Source organism: Rutidosis leptorrhynchoides, chromosome 11 (assembly GCF_046630445.1).
Source record: "Rutidosis leptorrhynchoides isolate AG116_Rl617_1_P2 chromosome 11, CSIRO_AGI_Rlap_v1, whole genome shotgun sequence".
NCBI lineage: Eukaryota > Viridiplantae > Streptophyta > Magnoliopsida > Asterales > Asteraceae > Rutidosis > Rutidosis leptorrhynchoides.
Window position 1 is genome coordinate 179,541,555 of NC_092343.1, and position 20,821 is coordinate 179,562,375.

The 20,821-nt window shown below is 33.9% G+C and overlaps 1 protein-coding gene across 1 annotated transcript; it reads right to left on the reverse strand.

Annotated features, from left to right (window-relative positions):
• Window positions 1–19,514: 19,514 nt before the first annotated feature.
• LOC139875278 (uncharacterized) lies at window positions 19,515–20,452 on the reverse strand. The gene is made up of 2 exons (XM_071862623.1): window positions 19,573–20,452; window positions 19,515–19,519 (listed from the first exon to the last, which is right to left on the reverse strand). The coding sequence occupies exons 1-2, from the start codon at window positions 20,450–20,452 to the stop codon at window positions 19,515–19,517; spliced, it is 885 nt and encodes a 294-aa protein (XP_071718724.1).
• Between the last annotated feature and the right edge of the window lie 369 nt (window positions 20,453–20,821).

The following is a 20,821-nucleotide window of genomic DNA, read 5'->3' on the forward strand; positions in this document are numbered from 1 at the left end:
ACGGTGAGATTTTGACTTAATGGGTCAAAATTAGGGTTTTGGTGTCAAAATGGGTGAGACATGTGTTGAACACTTGTGTTTGGGTTTACTTGGCATATTAGGACCATTTTCACCCGTGTTAGTAATTATTGGTTAGTTTGGGCGCGGTTTGTACTTGGAATTACATTTGGGTCGAATTTGCACTAAGTATCGAATTGGGTTGGTTTGTAAACCCAATCTAATTGTGTTGTGGTCTTTATGATAATGGAATAGGTACTTTCCATTGGCGTGTTGCGGATTACTTGGAAGCTTTTCTCAAGACTTCAAGGTGAGTGTTAATATCCTATGTGCATATGTATGTGTAGGATGGGTGCGGGTCGGGTGAAGTGATTCTCGGCTATAGAGCTCACTTCACATATAGGTGGATTTCATGGACTTTTGTATTGTTCCAATCGGCACGGTTGTGCGTTTTGATTGACCACCTTTTGACGAGGTGCACACTTGGTGTGTACGTTATCACATGGGCGTGTGATGTGGATTATATAACCCCAATGGCGAAGGGTTAACATTGTGAGTGGAATAATTATGCGTGTGCGTATATAACGTATTTGTTTGTGTGTACGAATGTGGAATTGTCGCGGTGTTTAAGACACCACATTCAAAGTAGCGAGTAGTATTGTCGCGGTGTATAAGACACTACTCATTGTTGGATCGACGAGTAGTATTGTCGCGGTGTATAAGACACTACTCATTGTTGGATCGACGAGTAGTATTGTCGCGGTGTATAAGACACTACTCATTGTATAATTGACGTGTGGTATTGTCGCGGTGTTTAAGACACCACATCGTCATGGGAGTGGAAATGTTGCGGTGTTCAAGACGCCACTCATTGTTTTTGATTGATGTGTGGATTCGTCGCGGTGTTTAAGACGCCACATTGTCATGAGGGTGAGTTAGTCGCGGTGTTCAAGACATCACCCGGGGGATTAGTGATTACGCGGTGTGTAAGTAACACTAGTGGATGTTATGAACTCCAACGGACTTTCAAGTACCGTTCCCATGTATGCTTGGTCGACCATGGTTATTGTGTTGTAAGCGTAAGCAATTATGTTAATCGTTATATATAAATTGTATCCGTATGATGTTGTATTGTCGTGATGTAGCTAACCCCCAGGGTGTAGCTTATTGGCATTGTTCACATCGTTGTTGGTGAACTTATATTTTGTTGATGTATCTTCAGCTCATTGCTTAGTGATCTTACGGTATGCTTAGACTAGCTTGCCTTTATGTTTGGATGCTCCGGTATGCGGTATTTGCTATTTTGTAGCGTGTCCATTTTATGCATATATATGTATGTAGTATATTCTCACTCACTAAGCGTTAGCTTACCCTCTCGTTGTTGATATTTTTATAGGTTCGCATGCTTGGCGGCTCGGGTAAGCTTGGGAATTAGAGATCTCGGCTAGGTTGCTTTAGAAGATCTTGCTTTTGGACTCGATTAGGATTTGGGTAGCGTAGTCCCAAATCACCATGCTCGGTTTTGTGTAAACGTAACTAGTCGGGTCATAATGATTATAACCGGTTTACGATTTAATTAATGAACCATTGTATTAAGGAGTTTAAATCATTAATGTATGTTTTAAGTTCGATGAACTTACTTTGATAACAAATACGTTTTGGAATATGTGTAACGGGACCTAAAGTATTATTTAACGCGTATTAAAAGGAAAAATTTTTATGGGCCGGTTTTAATACGGGTTGGGTTGTTTCATGCTTGAGCTTCGACCCATCTGGAGACGTAATCTACTGCTACGAGGACATATTCTTTCCCGTTGGACTTTGGGAATGGGCCCATGAAGTCTAATCCCCATATATCAAAGATTTCGCAAGCTTGGATATTAGTCCTAGGCATCTCGTTCTTCATAGAGATATTGCCTTATCTTTGGCATGCGTCGCAACGCTTTACAAGCTCTTGCGCATCTCGAAATATAGATGGCCAATAGAGTCCTGATTTGTAGACTTTTCTTGCGGTTAAATTTGCTCCATGATGACCTCCAGTTGGTCCATGGTGACATTGGTGAAGAATCCCTGCTGCTTGCTTTTCATCTATGCACCTCCTGATTATTTGATCAGGGCAAATTCTAAACAGGTAAGGATCTTCCCAGTAGTAGCACTTGGCATCCCTGAAGAACTTCCTTCTTCGGGAGGTACTCATACCCTTTTGTACTACTCTGGCAACTAGGTAGTTGGCTATGTCAGCATACCAAGGAGTGTCAGTAAACTGTGATCCTATGTGAGTTTGTCCTAAACTCATAAGCTTTTCTTCCAGAAATTTATCTCTGATATCTTGTTCTGCAAGTTTTTCCATCGTTGGATTCTCCAAATGACTAAGATGATCTGCTGCGACGTTCTCTGCTCTTTTTTGTCTTTAATCTCGATGTCGAATTCTTGAAGGAGTAAGATCCATCGTAGGAGTCTTGGCTTCGCATCTTGCTTAGTGAATAGATATTTGAGGGCTGAATGATCTGTATAGACCGTAGTTTTGGACAGGATAAGACAGGAACGAAATTTGTCGAAGGCGAATACTACGGCTAGCAGCTCCTTCTCCGTGGTAGTGTAATTCTCTTGAGCTCTGATCAAGGTTTTGCTTGCGTAATAGATTGGATGAAAGTGTTTATCTACCCGTTTTCCAAGCACTGATCCAACTGCGAAATCGCTCGCATCACACATGATTTCAAAGGGTAGACTCCAGTCAGGAACTATCATGATCGGTGCATGTGTTAGCTGCCCTTTCAGATAGTTAAATGCTTTTTGACATTCTTCATTGAAGACAAACGGGACTTCCTTCCCTAAGAGATGAGTGAGAGGTCGTGTGACCTTTGAAAAGTCCTTAATGAAACGTCGGTAGAAACCGGCGTGTCCTAGGAAACTCCTTATTGCTCTTACCGTGGTGGGTTCTGGAAGTTTAGTGATGGTCTCAATCTTAGCCTTATCAACTTCTATTCCTGCTTTAGAAATCTTATGTCCTAAAACTATCCCTTCTTTTACCATGAAGTGACATTTTTCCCAATTAAGAACTAAATTTGACTGTTCACACCGAGTGAGCATCTTGTCAAGGTTTGATAGGCACGAATCAAAGGTACTGCCAAAGACTGAGAAGTCGTCCATGAAGACTTCCATACAACGCTCAATCATGTCGTGGAATATTGCTACCATGCATCGCTGAAATGTCGCGGGTGCATTGCATAACCCATAGGGCATACATCGATAGGCAAATGTTCCATAAGGACTGGTGAAGGTTGTTTTCTCTTAGTCCTTTGGATCGAGGGGAATTTAAAAGTAGCCGGAAAAACCGTCTAGGAAACAGTAGTACTCATTTCCTGATAGACGTTCCAACATTTGATCAATGAAAGGTAATGGAAAATGATCCTTCCGGGTTGCATCGTTTAGTTCACGATAGTCTATGCAAACCCTCCAACCGGTGACTTCCCGAGTTAGAATAAGTTCATTATTCTCATTTTGAATTACGGTCGTCCCTCCCTTTTTGGGTACCACTTGAACAGGACTGACCCATGGTGAATCAGAGATTGGATAGATCAGACCGGCGTCCAGAAGTTTGATTACTTCTTTCTTGACGACTTCTTGAATCATAGGGTTGACCCTTCTTTGCCTTTGAACTGATGGCTTGAAATCGTCTTCCATGAAGATCTTATGAGTGCAATAGTTGGGGCTGATCCCATTGATGTCAGAGATCTTCCAAGCAATTGCCTTCTTATGTGATTTCAACACTTGAATCAATTTCGCCTTCTCTCGTGACGTGAGGTCTTTTGATATGATTACAGGGAGTTGCGATTCTCCTTCTAAGAATGCATACTCCAGATTGTCGGGTAACTTCTTCAATTCCAATTCCAGAGGTTCCTCGATAGATGGCTTCATTCTAGCTATCTCCTTACGGTCTAACGAGTCGTATCTCTCCTGGAATTCTGATTCTTCAGTAGCGGTCACTGATGCTATCTGTTCTTTATTTCTGGAAATTGTCCTTCTTAATGCTTCCTCTTCAGAAACGTCTTCTTTAGTTTCGAAGGTAGGTTCGGGAAACTCCTCACAGTCTTCCCTTGAATGGGGTTCCTGATATACCGGAATGAAATCTGTTTCTTCATTCGGTCTTCTCCTTAGTAGAGGTAAAGGAATGCCTTGTCCTAGCGGTGCTATTTGAATAGTGTTGCCAATAAAGTTACTTTCAGAGAGGGGAGATATGTGTTGACTAAGATCTATGGCGGAATGGTTATCAAGATTTCCTTCAGGAGGTGTAAAGAACATATCCTTAGAAATTTGATCTTGACTGCAAATAGCCATAGTCTCTTCCAGGTATTCGTTGACGAGTTCTTGAAAAGAATCAGAGAGATTCACATCCTCTTCCTTAGGATGGTTCATGAGGCGATCAACATTGAATGTGATTTCTTCTCCTCCAACCCTTAACTTCAATGATTTCTCGTGAACGTCAATTACGGCCTTGGCAGTATTTAGGAATGGTCTGCCAAGAATGAGTGGGACCTTCGTGTCTTCCTCAATATCCATAATGACAAAATCAACGGGAAATGCGAACTTATCCACTCTGACTAGAACATCTTCAACTATTCCCCGAGGAATCTTAACTGTTCTGTCTGTGAGTTGGATAGTCATTCTGGTTGGCCTTAAGTCGTTTAATCCTAGCTTCTTGAATAATGAATAGGGCATTAGGTTTACACTGGCTCCTAAGTCTGCTAACGCATTGCTAATTTGGACATCTTGCAGGTAGCAAGGTACCGTAAATCTTCCTGTATCTCCTAACTTAGGGGGAATTCCATGCTGTAACACTAACGAGCATTCTTCACTTAAGGGCAAGCTAACTATCTTTCTTAATCTCTCTTTGTTTGAAAGCAGTTCTTTGAAAAATTTAGCGCAGTTTGGCATTTCTACTAAAGCATCTACTAGACGTACATTTAAATGCAAATTCTTAATAATTTCCCAATACTTAGCAAATTGTGCTTCTTGTTTTTCCTTCCTAAGCCTACCTGGGAAAGGTATGCGGGCGCGCAGAATGATTTCCGGGGCCTTAGGAGAGATAGGTTCCGGTGGATTGACGACTGGGTCAATTGGCACAGGTTCCTTATTGGAAAAATCTTGTATGGGTATATTGATAGTTGTTTCTTTTCCTCCTCTAGTAATTACTAGGGCATCAAACTCACTACACTCTATATCAATTTTAGTGGTTAAACGTTTAAGCGTAAGCTGAAAATTAGTGATTAATTCTTCAAAAGTCTTTATCAACGTGTCGAACTTATTTTGGCATTCTATGACTTGAATGTTTATCATATATTGTTTTTTCATAAATTCAGCTAAAATTTCCTTAGAGTGGAGAGTAGGTTTGTGCAATGGAAAAATTATATTATGATCCGAGCTATTTTGCTGTTTGTGTGCCCATCTAGGGTAAGGATACCTTAGATTGGTTCTAGTAGCATCGGAGTTCTTAGGAATTTGTAAACTTTGAAGAGTGAGGGTGAGATCTTGTAACCTGGTTTTTAGCATTTTTACCGTATGAGCGAAAACATCATCCTTCTCTGCAGCTTCATTGTTCCAGTCTTCCTGTTGTGCAGCTATTGTGTCCAAGAGATCCCATGCTTCATCTGCTGTTCGAGACATGAAATTGCCTTGCGAGGCCATGTCTAGGAGAGACTCATCATCCTTGGTCAAACCATTGTAAAGCGTACAGACTATGTCTGCCCGACTTAACAAATGATTCGGACATCTTTTAAGCATCATCTTTACTCTATTCCATGCTAGACACAATGACTCATTTTTTTTGGGAAAAATTAGTGATGTCATTTCTTAAATAGGTTTGCAGGGAGGGTGGATAATATTTATTTAGAAATTTAGTGGCTAATTCCTCCCATGATTGGATTGAATTCGGACTAAGCGCGTCAAACCATGCTGAAGCATGTTTAGAAAGTGAATATTGAAAAAGATGAAGTTTTAAAATGTTTTTATCGTTTGATTCCTTCTTAAAAGAGTCAACTAGACTGATAAATTTGTTTAAATAAAAATTAGGGTCGTCAGTCGGTAATCCTTGAAATTTACAGATCATACTGACTAGTTTAATCATGTGTGAACTGATTTCAGGAATTCCTTCGGTTCCTAAGGTGATTGGTCCTCCTCTTTCCTCTAAGCATGACTTATGCATAGAAGCAAGGGTGTCTTGTTGTTCCATTTTTTTTGATTTTCTGTTAATAAAAAGACTTAAAAGTAACTTTTAGAAAATATTAATTCACTAAAAGGATCGATAATTTAATAAAAACAATTATTCTTGAAATTCGGTCGCTAACCAGATCGGATATCTTAACTGATAGGACTTCTCACAGATTACTTGTATCGAGGTGGCCAGGTTGACTATGGAGAGGCAGGATCCTTTTGGTTCTAATATAATCGGAGACTGTTCGGAAAATCCAATAACCAAGTCCGTGTATAATTGTCTTTCTTAGACACCACCAAACAATACTTTGTCTGCTTAAAATCTTTCTCGATCAAAATATTCGATCCCCAGCAGCGGCGCCAAAGAAGAAGTGTTACTACTGATATGCCACTAACGGACGTTTTTTTTTTTATTTTGTACGGTGTCGTTAGGTCGCACGGTGTCCGATTCGGTAGCACACAACGTCTTCGTTTATTTATATTTTGCGGGGCCTAAATTTACTTTACTTTCTAAGGTGTAGAAGGTGTAAGTTAACCTAGTATCAAATTTTATGCTGATTAACGAATTGAAGATCAAGCGGATAATTGTCTTTTAGTTAAATTACCTGGATAAAAGATAGTAGTTGATTTTAGCTAAAGGTCCTAAATGCAGAAAAAGTAAATAAAGTGGGAGGATATCCGGAGTATGCAGATCAAGGAAACGTTGACCAAGATATCAGTATTGGGTTAGGGAATGGTAATTATGCTTATGTTAAGACTATGCTTGGATTGATGTTGATCTGGTTGGATGAGCCAATTACACAGACTTACTTATCTCTGAACTCTCGGAGTTCTCTTTGAGCAGTGAGAAGTATGTCACTTGGTCGTATAACTGAAGTGTAACAATACCCCGGAGGTTATCCTCGGTAGAGTACTAGGTTTATTAGTGAGTTAAGCTCTAATCCTAACCCTTGTTATCAGCTTAGATAACTGAATAACAACGTGCCGTGTTGATTGAACACTGATCACAAACGGAAGGAGTCCGTCGGTTTAAGTTGGCAAAACCTTAAATGAAAACTAACAACCATTACATCATACTAATGAGATCATAACAAATTAAACATTATACTGCATTACAGTTAATATACTATTAGTAAAGCAGATAGAAACCTAATAAGTACCTAAACAGTTGATATGACTAAGACCTAGGGCAACAATCAGACAAGAACATGCAATAGGCTTGGGTCATATAGTAGAGGCACTAACTAGATCTTAACAGCTCCTAAGAGGTCTCTTCGAAACAGTCAATAGGAATACTAGGTCATTCATGTCTCAATTCCTAGGTTCCGTGTCCTAAAAGTGCATTAGATGCCTCTCGGGAACTCTGGCCATACCGAGTTCATAGAATCTTCAGATACAGTATAACCAGGGGTCTTAATCCTATGAAGTAGCTAATTTCACATAGGTGGACAAGTCCTGATCACAACCTAAGTTGGTCAATCCTTAAGATGCTAGCATACAAATCTATCAGACTTCCTAATTCAGTATTATAACAGTAATCGTACTATATTAACATAATTACGCTAACCCAAACTTCTATCATGGCAACATACAGATAAATTAAGCTATCATGGCAATATCGGAACGCATTATTAAACATAAAAGATAAGAATACATGTTTAATACAAAAGACAAGCGTTTCGGATAAGAACCTGAAAAAGCCGAACTAATCTGCCCGGGATCGCAGGGACTCGCCGGGATATCCTCTGGAAAATAAAAGCTAAGCTAACTACTACTAAAAACTACCTAAAATATTGAAAATATAAATTGTATTGCAAGTTGAGTGTGCCTTGAAATGAATGGAGAAAGCCCCTTTAAATAGACTTGAAATTCTGCCAAATACGCCTGGCAGGCCGTATGGCATGCCGTATGTGGCAGGGCGTATTCTTGGCAAGCTGTTTGGTGGCTCGTGTGGTGGCACGTATCTGGCAGGCCATTTCCATAGTGGCAGGCCGTATGGCAGGCCATATGGCAGGCCGTATGGCAGGTCGTATTCTTGCTGATCAGGGCCTGATTTACTGGATCGTAACTTGATTTCTTGTCTTTCACCGTTTTCGCTCTAGAATCTTCGTTTTAGCTCCGTTTTACTTGATTCTTTTTGCATCGCCTTTGTAATTACTTAATCTACAAAATCAACCAAAAAAGCGATAATTTTGCCGACAAAGTTTTAATCTTTATTGTTTTAGGGCCTGATTTAGGGGGTAAAAACGTGACTTTTTGCCCGATATCACACGGCGTTGCCATGTCATCAAAAGGGTGGTGGTTATATAACCATAATTGACGCAGCAAATCAAAAACCTTTATTCTCACCGCCACCACCAACTCCGGCACTGGTGGGAATGTTTCATTCAAAATTTGTCAACCGATATGCTTTGCCTCTATTTGGTGAGAGGCAAACATAATCAAACCATAAACATAAAAAGCCTCTTTAAGTTGGCTGTTCGAAGTTCATTTTAAAAAATCAAGCCCTAACTTGGTGTATTTAGTGTCAAAATAACCTATCAAACCAAAGCAAAAAATCACATTAAGGTTTCCAAAAACCGTACAAAGATTGAAAAGATAAATCAATTTAGGGTTTCCCCAAGGTAAGAGTCTCCACCGATCTAAGGAAAGCCTTTTAAATACCAAAGGATCTTCAGAAAGCTTCAAAAAGCTTTTGCAAACCGACTTAAGGATGAACAACTGGTCGGATGAATTATGACCAACTCGAGATAAAATTTCCACAAGTTTCGAGAATGTTCGCTTGATTAACTTCCATTTTTTTTAACTAAAAGATTGGCACAATTGGCGACACAATCCGCAAGTGTTCCTATCGTGATCTTTATGTATGTTATAGATTGCTCGTGATTGTTTAGCTACTCTTGTTTAGGTTACTAACTTAGCATCCTCATAAGGTAATGCTTTCGTGTTCTTAGGTTGCCTAAACATTGGCATACCTCTGTGTATTAAATCTTTGATATTAATAATACTAATGTGACGACCCGGAAATTTTCGACCAAATTTAAACTTAATCTTTATCTGATTTCGACACGATAAGCAAAGTCTGTAAAGTTGAGTCTCAAAATTTTGGAACTGCTTAAATGAACCTTTGACTACATTCGACGATTCACGAACAATTGTGTGTAAATAAATATGTAAATATATATACATATATATAAATAAAAATAAGTGTATATATAATAATTGGAAATAATAAAATATAACCGAAACATTAGAATCATGTATGTAAAATAATATGCAAGTTAATAATGTTGTTATTAAGTAAATCTATATATAAGCATATATGATTTCTATAAATATTTATTATATTGTAAAATATATTAAAATATATAAGAAATTAATACTCAATATAGATTATTATATAATATACATACCATAATTACTAAATATTACATAATTAATAATATGTAATACTAATATATTAAATTACAAGTTAAAATATAATTGTTATATCAATATTATTACTTTCATTATTATTGTTAATATTAAAATTAATGTTAATATTAATATCAGTATTAGTAATGTTATTGTTTTCAATATAGGATACGTAGATGTAAAATTTGATACATGTAACATGTTATATCTTTATTATTACTAATACTATTATTAAATATTATTACTACTTTCATTAATACTATTATCAATATTAGTATTATTAAAATTATTATTATTATTATCATTAAAGTTATAAAATTTTAATAACTTTAAGATTATGATTATCAAAATAAAAGATTTTAAATATAAAAATTATTACAAGAAGGATTAAAATTATAATTTAATTATGATTTAAATATTATTAGTAAAAATTATCAGTTGTAACATAACTATTAAAAATTATCATTTTTTATTATTTAAATGTATTATTATTATTATTATTATTATTATTATTATTATTATTATTATTATTATTATTATTATTATTATTATTATTATTATTATTATTATTATTATTATTATTATTATTATTATTATTAATATTATTTTATTACTCTTATCATTATACCTATTATTATTATTATTATTATTATTATTATTATTATTATTATTATTATTATTATTATTATTTTGATATTATTATTAATATTATTATTATATCTATTATTATTATTATTAGTATCATTACTACTAATATATTTATTAATTATTAATATTAATCATATTTAATTTATAAAAAAAATAGAAAAATGGTAAAATCTGTTACATACCGCGTGATTTTTGTTTCTTATCAATATCATCTTTTCAATCCTGTATCTGATTGTACAAATTTTTGAATTCAGTTGGGGATGTAAACAATTTCCGTTTGAAGTCACAATCGACTTTTATATTTTTTTTTTCTCTCCTGATCGAATATTCTTGTTGAACCAGTTGAGCTATCAAACAAATTTTAATGGGGTCAATTGAGCTGTAATAATATCATTGATCCTTTATATAACCTACTTCTAATACAATTCGATTCATAACAGATGAATTAAATTAAAATTTTGAAAATAAACTGCTACTGCTCTGTTCTTCATGTATTTGTGTCAAAACTCGAATTTGTATTTTATTTCAAAATCTATAAACGCAGAATTGTTCTAAAACATGACGTGAATGTGTGTGTACAACATCAATTTCCAATTTCTCAAATCAAACACGAATTTTGAGGTCAAACCTTCAAGTTCAAAAGTCAAACGGTTCTTCAATCTTTGAATTCAACAACTGTGATTTGTTTTTGGTTGAATTGATAATTTCTAAAGTTTCTAGGAGAGATTTTCAACACAATTCATGTAGTAATATTTGTCTAAAACAGTCTAAAAATTAAAATTGATGTTTGAGTTCATCGGGTTCATCAGCGAGCTGTTTATGCTGATTTTTTTTCTTTTCTGTTAATGCAAGTCAATCACTAGTTGTTTGTATTTCGATTTCATATCCTAAGTTCAAACTTTAAACTAGCAATCGTGGTTATTAAATCCACTGGTCATTCGAATATATGGTAAAGAAGAAGGATACAGTAAGTTCGAGTTAAATATATCTAAAATGCTAATAATAACAGAAAAACAGAAGCAGTCGAGTGGTTGAGGAGTGTTTGGGTTAATGAGAGGTCACGGGTTCGAATCCGGTTCAGGGCATTTTTTTTAGAAAAGCTTGTTAAGGTGGTTTTCTTTTCTTATAATTATTGTTATTATTTTTATTATCATGATTATTATTATTATTATTGTTATTACTATGATTATTATTATATTATGATTGTTATTATTAGTATTATTGTAATTATTATTATTAATATCATAGTTATAAGAATTATAAGTATTACTAATGTTATTATTATTATTATTATTATTATTATTATTATTATTATTATTATTATTATTATTATTATTATTATTATTATTATTATTAATTGTTATGAATATTATGATTATTATTAACAAAAGTATTTTATTAGGATTACCATTAATAATAAGATTGTTATAATTATTATTATCAAGTAATAAGTATTAATATCAAGAATTAATATTTTCAGTATCATTATTATTAAATTATTCATTTTATTAAAAACTACTGATACAATCATTATTATGAGATTTATCACTAAAAATTATCATTAATATTCGTTTTAATAAAATTATAAATAATATCATCATATTTATTAGTATTATCACTATTAATATTTCAAATATTATCTTAGTATTACTAATGTACTGTTTTAACAAATAAATAATATATATATATATATACACACACACACACACACACATATATATATACACACACACACACACACACACACACATACATATATATATAGTTAATACATAAAACATAACAAAATTAATATTTTTATATACAAAATGAATATATGAAACATATATATATTATTAACATAAAAATGATATAACTAATAAATTTATATATATAATTGTTCGATTACAAGAATATATTTTAATACATATATGAATGATATAGGTTCGTGAATCCAAGGCCAACCCTGCATTATTCAATATCGTCATGTGTATTTTTACTACAAAATACAGTATCGTGAGTTCATTTGATTCCCTTTTACTCTTTACATTTTTGGGACTGAGAATACATGCGCTGTTTTTATAACTGTTTTATTAAATACTTTTACAATCTATATTTTTGGACTGAGAATACATGAAATGCTTTTATAAATATTTGACGAGATAGACACAAACAAAACATTTCTCGAATGAATTATTATACAGACAGAAGTTCTGTTAATTATTATTGAATTAGTTGGACGTTATAATTGCCACTAATTGATGTGAATATTCCCCTTAATTATTATAGCTTGGTAACCTAAGAATTAGGAAACGGGTATGGCCCCTAATTCACACGAATCCTAAAGGTAGCTACCGAGTTTAACACCCCCACCCAGAATGTTCACTAGACGGAAGAGCTAGTGGGTGTGGTGTTTAGTACTTCGAGGTTTATATATTTTACAGACGAGATGTTCTGTTTTGGGGATATTATTGATGCGCATTATATGTTAAGGTCGGTTACCAAGCCAAGCAATGAAAGCAAAGTGAATGTTATGTATCGAGAGAATGATTTTATACACAGGTTATGTGTATGTTATTTGTACACGGGATATGTGTACGGTTATAAAAAAAATCGCGAGGCAACCTACGGGGAAGAAAAGGATATGAACCTACTCTGCCAAGCATTATAAAAAATGGTTTCGTACACGAGATAGTTGTACTGTATTTAAATCTTGTGGTCTATCAAAATGATGAATTTTATTGTTTATGATAAACCTATGAACTCACCAACCTTTTGGTTGACACTTTAAAGCATGTTTATTCTCAGGTATGAAAGAAATGTTCCGCTGTACATTTGCTCATTTTAGAGATATTACTTGGAGTCATTCATGACATATTTCAAAAGACATTGCATTCGAGTCGTTGAGTTCATCAAGAATATTATTAAGTCATTTATAGTTGGATGTATTATGAAATGGTATGCATGCCGTCAACTTTTGATGTAAAGAAAGTTTGTCTTTTAAAAACGAATGCAATGTTTGTAAAATGTATCATATAGAGATCAAATACCTCGCAATGAAATCAACTACTGTGAATCGTTTATAATCGGTATGAACGGGTCCTTTCAAATAATGTTTGCCTTTCTCAAAAAAAAAAAAAACTAAATATCAATAAATAAATTGACTAATTAATTAAAAGACCTTAGCTTGATTAACTGTAAACACGTAAATAGAAATAAATTTTAATTCAAAAATGTAAATAGAAATAATACATATATTAACTGTAAACACTTTTGTTTTTTTTAGCGAAAAAAGGATAAACTTGAATATAACGAAAGAGGGTTCATCAAAAATGAAACCTCCTTTAAACTTACAAACCGAGAAACCCGAGCACAACTAAACAACAACTACACAAAGCTCGTAACTCAAACATTAAGGGAAAAAGGACAATGAAACAAAAACTTACGAAAAATATGTAAACACTTTTGTTTTAGATTTTATCTTTAAAAACATTCAAATTACTTCTTCCACCACAAATTGTGCAATAAATAATTGTACTGTACAGCTCAATAATGCATATATTTGGTGGAAAGAGCATTTGTAAATTGTACAGTTTTTTGCCCAAAAAAATAAAAAAAATTGTAAATTGTACAGAGTACTTGCAACGGTCTATTTTTTTAACGGATACATTTGCAGTTATATATATATATATATATATATATATATATATATATATATATATATATATATATATATATATATATATATATAACACCATATACATAAAAAAAAACACTTCAAAATAAAAAAACACACACTTCACACACGCATCTTCAAAAATGGTGATAATTCCCTCGATGATCGTCTCGTTCGACGTTTATTATGGCAGTGGATTCGACTACGAATCCAAATTTTACGATTACGAATGTGGTTCAAAAATTTCGTTTGAAGACATCTATATTCGAGACGTTTGTTTAGACGAGTTGCTTGAATTTTTGAAGATAAATGTACCATTTGAACATACAGACGTGTTATTTTTTGACGACGAATGTGTTCCGAAATTGTCCGCTCTCTACCTTCGGATCGAGGAACAATGGAACGGTATAAAAGAAACTCTCCTCTTCCGTTCAAATCGAATTTCTCTGTATTTGGAATTTGATGATGATGCTGATGATGTATCATTTGACTTTAAATAAAGTAGTAATTGTATTAGGAATTTTTAATTATTGTAATTTTTAAATTTTTAGGACTTTCTAATTATTGTAATTTTTAATTTTTTAGTACTTTTAATAAATTGTACTCCCTAATATTTTTTTTATATCAATTTAAGTGTGTTTTTATTTACTCAAAATAACATCACAAACCATAAAATGAAAGCAATAAACTGATACAACCTATACTATGAAACCATAAAATTCTAACATAAAAAAAAAATAATATTTGCTCTTGCAAAAATAAAACATAAAAAAATAATAACATCATTAAATATTATGCATTGTTTGTTGTACAATACAACCTGTTAATATGTAGAATGAGTGGCTTTATCAAGAAGCGTGTTGGATACTTACATAACCATCAAAATACAAAAGATATCAAATCTAAATAAATCATTCAACCGGGTCATGAAAAAAAACCTCAGATCGTCACGACCGAACCAATCAGACACCTGTCTTCCGGATCATTGACCCTCATGGTGTTAGCAATGCATTGAGTCAAAATTCCATAATCAGACCATAGATATCATAGTTATTTCTCTCAGGAACAAGCAGATCAATAAAAACATTTGTCGCTTTCATAGATCTGCTTGTTGCCGGAGAGAAAGAACTCCGATGTCTAAGTCACCCAAACATTAGTGAGCCTCTTGAATGTTTTGATTAAAAGATAAATGAGAAAAAAATGTAGAAAATTGAAATTGTATTTTGTATGCAGGAGTAGATGAACAGATGATGGGAAATTGAAATGCTGCAACAACAGAGAGGACAGAAAATGCAACTTGCCTTCTGTCCATGTCCTTTTAAATTGGGAGTTCGATGATCCTTCCACACTAAGTTTACCCATTCACACTAAAGAAACACAAACTTCCTACTTAATCCTTAAACTACTCAAGTAAATTTACCATTTATAAGGGTAAAATAGGCAATTTAGATGATTTTTGGTGTGGCAAATTTGATTTTTTGGTATACTCAATCTAATTAACCCTTAGATTAAAATTATTGGTTACAACAAGATGGAAGCAATAAACTGATACTATGAAACCATAAAAAAGATATTTACATTAAATAAGTTAAATAAGTAAAATTTATTATGAAATCTAAAATAAAACATTAATCTTATATATATAGATGTCGTCTTGCAAGAAAACGTAACTCAAATGACCAAAAACAAGACATGCATTCCGGTACGGTCCATTCAATTTCCCACCCAAACTTTAGAGAATAACCATTGTGGCCGTTGAAAAGGCAGCATGTTGTCAAGTCATCAAAAGGATGGCGGTTCAGTCTCCACATCAACGCATCGAACATATCAAATACCTTTATTCTGGTTGCAACCAAAAAATCCGGAACTGACCATGCTGGGAATGTTTGATTAAGAATTTGTAATCCAATGTTCTTTTCCTCTATTTGGTGAGAGGCAAACATAACCAAACCATAAACATAACATGCCTCTTTAAGTTGCATGTTCGAAGCTTTTTCTAGAAAACGAAGCCCTATATTTATGTATTTACCATTAAAATAACCCCTAAAACCATAGCAAAAAATCGCATTAGGGTTTCCTAAAAGATAACAACGAAGGAAAATACGAACCAACTTAGGGTTATCCCAAGGTGAGATAGGCCACCTATCAAAGGAAATCCTTTTAAAAACCGAAGGATCCTCCGAATGCTTCTTAAAGGCTTTGCAAACCAACTTGCATAAAAATAAGCTGTCCGATGAATCCTGACCAACTCTAGATAAGATTTCCACAAGCGTATCTTGTGGAAGATCTAGAATGTTCGGTTGACGAACGTTAACATCAATTTTTTGTTTTTTGCGATATGCATAACATCCATCTATGTCTTTTGTTTAAAAAGTACTAAAAAAGAAGAAAATTTTCTAGTTTTGTGTTTAAAAAAGGTGTATGTGTACTTTGAAGTTTCTTTTAGAAGAAGATGATGGGAAAATACAACAGCTGTCCCATCTTATGGTTTGTAAAGTTGATTTTTGGTGATAACTTACGTCAATCAAAATCCAAATTACTTACTAATATTACTTGAGAGTATATCCTATTTTACTCTACAAAAAATAAATCAAAACTAAATAAAAAGGTGGGACCTACAAGTCCATCACAGCACACACTCCATTAAGTACCTACATAATAGGGATGCATGTACCTTACTGTTACTAATAAAGTAAGTTACAAGCAAAACATTTCCTTTTTTACTATGGTATTTTTTTTATATGTTGGATATAGAAATTACATGAACAAAAATAAATTAAGTACAAGTTACTAGTACAACACTAACCATAAGAAACATAAAATCCGTCATCATCTTTAAAAACTATAGTTTTGGGATATTTTTGATAAATACAAAAGAACTAAATGACACACACTCTTTTGCAAAATATCCTTAATATTTCATCAGGAAGCATCATGATCATCAATTTGATTTTTATCTGTAGTAGCAACTAAAGTATAATTGTCAACAATATCCGCATTCAAATCGTCTCTAACCATGTCAATAGTCTCATTTTCTACAAGTTGAGGACTCATCGGTGTGTCACTCTGCAAATGTGTTTCTACATCATCGATACAAATTTTTTCATCCATGTCAAAATTATCTCTAGGTGTTGTCTTGATCACAACTTTCCAATCTTTACGAGCAGGATCTGTAACATAGAATACTTGTTGTGCTTGCGAAGCTAGGATATAAGGCTCTTTAGTTTGCTTCAGACCTCGAAAATCGAGTGTCGTAAACCCATTCTCATCAACTTTTATCCTGGAACCACTTGATATCCAATCACAATGGAACAAAACTACTTTCTTGTCATCACCATACTGCAACTCGATTATATCATTTAAAACACAGTAGTAAGTTACATCTCCCACAATAGGATCGTTATCTCTAGCACTCGAGAAGCTACTTGTTAGAGCCTGAAGTTTAACTCCGCTATTTTGTGTTGTCCTATTCTTCTCTACCTCTTTAATGTGAAATCGAAAACCATTTATGATATATCCCTTATATTTCTTTACAACCTCATTTGGACCGATTGCCAATGTCTTTATATCACTTGTGATTCTGTTATCCCCACAACTAGCCATGTCCTCATCAACTTGATTTGAGGCAATTTGTTTATAATAAGTTTTGCTCAGTTATATCATCACTACATTATCGTAATAAAACTAGCAAAAATAACTTACGTAATCAGACAGCCACTCCTCAAACTCCTGACTATGTAAACGTTGAATGTTACGCTTACGTTTATTCTGATTTTGATGACTAAGAATATTCAGATGCTCTCTGCAATCAAAGTAACAAAAAGAGAATAATGTACATTATCGTCAAAATTACACAATGTCATATAAAAATAATCTCATAACATAGTAAATTTAAATAACGTAACTTACGTTCGTAAGAATTCTATTTCACTACAATTGAATAACACATGTGAGTGTGCAATAGCCAAAGTGTCATAGCCCAGTTTTACTACGTTTGTTGCACCAATTGGTCAGCCATACAAAATATTGGTAAAACAGTCTCATCACCACCATCATCATGATTTCGGCTAGTCTTATTATGTATGGTCTCGATATCACTGGCTAAATACAGAGAACAAAATGACAAACACTCTTCCGCTAAATATCATTCTGCAATTGAACCCTTGGGTTTACTCTTGTTTCGCACATAAGATTTTAATGTACCTAAATACCTGAGTGGTCAAAAAATGTTTATATCAGATTCAAAAAAAGTTGTATTCAAACGAGTATAATTTACTACAGAATAAATGGTCACCTCTCGATTGGATACATCTAACGGTAATGAACAAGCCCCCTAATCTGGCCTCTGAAGCTAGATGAATCGATAGATGAATCATGACATCAAAAAATGATGGTGGAAAAATCCTTTCTAAATCACAAAGTATTTTTCCATCTTAAATAAATCCGTAGGTTTATGAACTTTTGAGCATAATTGTCTGTAGTACTGACATAACTTCATGATAACAGAACGCACATGCTTAGGTAAAATATTTCTTATGGCCACGGGAAGCAACTGCTGCATCAAAATATGATTATCGTGACTTTTTAGGCCTGTAATTTTTGGAGGTTTTCCCTGAATGCACCTAGAAATATTAGCTGCATAACCATCCGGCACTTTCACACTTTTAAGCACATCACAAAATGTTTCTTTCTCTTTTTTATCCATTAAGAAACATGCAGGAGGCAAATACACTTTGCCATTTGATAAAGGTTGTGGATGAAGTTCATGTCTAATACCCATTTCTTCCAAATCACGACGTCCTTTTAAATGATCCTTGGTCTTTCCATCTATATTCATTAACGTTTCAATGAGACTATCACATACATTCTTTTTAGTATGCATTACGTCTATATTATGACGTATTACGTTATTTTTCCAGTATGGTTACTCAAAAAAAAAAAAAAAATACTTCTCTTCTTCCAGCTATATGGTAAGGATGGGTTATCCTTCACAAGTTTTCCAAATTTTATTTCAAAACCTTTCAGCTCCGCAAGCACTTGTTCCCCTGTTAAGCAACGCGGTGGCCCTTCATGTTCTTCCGTGCCATCAAAAGAATCTTTATCCATACGGAAAGCATGCAACAATTCTAACTAGCGACGATGTGCCATGAAGATATCTTTGTGGGAGTTTGATAACCGTATTGACCTGGTTAGCTTATGGCATGAAGGACAAGCTAATTTACTTTTAGTGCTCCAACCCGATAAATTCACATAAGCAGGAAAGTCACTTACCGTCCATATCAAACCAGCACGCAGTGTGAAGTTACTCTTATTTGATGCGTCATAAGTATTAACTCCAATATCCCACAACTCTTTCAACTCATCAACTAGAGGTTGCATATAGACGTCTATATTATTACCTGGAGCAGATAGACCGGGTATAAGTAAAGTTAGGAATAAAAAAGGTTTTTTCATGCACAACCATAGAGGCAGATTATATGACATCAAAACAACAGGCCATGTACTATGTGAAACACTCATGTTTCCAAAAGGGTTAAACCCATCACTCGCCAAACCAAGGCTCACATTACGAGGTTCTTTAGCAAATTCACTATTCTGATAATCGAATGTTTTCCAGGCTGGTGAATCTGCGGGATGTCTTAATATACCATCTTTCGTACGACTCTCTTCATGCCATCTCATCGACTCGGCCGTTTTAGGCGACATAAACAATCTTTGCAAGCGTGGTATGAGTGGAAAATAACGCAACACTTTTGCTCCAACCTTCTTACCTTCATAATCACCATCATTATCAGCTTGTGTGGTTGACTCACCTTCAGAATAATTATTAATTTGTTTATATCTTGAGGTCTGACATATGTCACACTTAATTTTGTCCTTGTTTTCTTTCCAGTACAACATACAATCATTTGGACAAGCATCAATTTTCTTATAACCAAGACCCAAATCTCTTATTACCTTCCTTAATTCATACAATGACTTTGATATGGAAGCATGAGGGAAGGCTTCCCTAATTGTGTCAAGAATCATGCTGAATCCTTTTTCATTACATTTTCCAACACACTTTGAATGAAAGAGTCTAACAATGAACGAAAGAATAGAGAACTTACAGCCGGGATATAATTCTTTCTTTGCATCTTCCAATACTTTATAAAACTTTTCAGCATTTAAGTTTGGTACAGTCTGATTTTTAGTTTGTCCGATATCATCATCTTCATCTTCATCTTCAAAAATTTGGAAGACGGATTGGGCCAATCCTTGCATATCATCTTCAGCATCCCACATTGGTGTATCATCTGGTTCGAAAAACACAGTTGGAATTTTATAACCTTCGAAAAACCCGTCACATAGCAAATGTGTTTTAGCCTGGACCCGATCAACCCATTTGTGATTACCGCAATATATGCACGGATAATATATATGACCATCTTTTCCCTTTTTAGAGAAAATACGTTCTATAAATTTGTCAAGTCCTTTTTCATATGCAGGGGAAGATCTACATAAGGACATCCAAGTCGAGTCAATCATAGACCTATATTCTACAAACACATTTAATTGGACATAAATTAACGTGGTTCAAAATCAAAGATTGTAAGAATTAAGGGGTATTGACAAAGCGTATGAAACAAAAGAAATTAACCTGGTTCAAAATCAAAGATTCAGAATTAAGGGGTATGGACAAAGCGTATGAAACAAGCTGACCCAATTTTTCAATGATTGCAACTTATATCTTCAATTACGTATTAACTGATTAATAATCGATGATTGCAATTAACTTATATCTGCAAACACATCTTCAATAACTGATGATGATTGTAATTAGATGCGTACGATGTTAGTATAAATTACTAATAGTAGTAGTAGTAATAATAATAATAATAATAATAATAATAATAA

Bases quoted from the DNA above. Each gene is read 5' to 3' on its own strand.
- LOC139875278 (XM_071862623.1), bottom strand. From the start codon at position 20,452: ATGATTGACTCGACTTGGATGTCCTTATGTAGATCTTCCCCTGCATAT.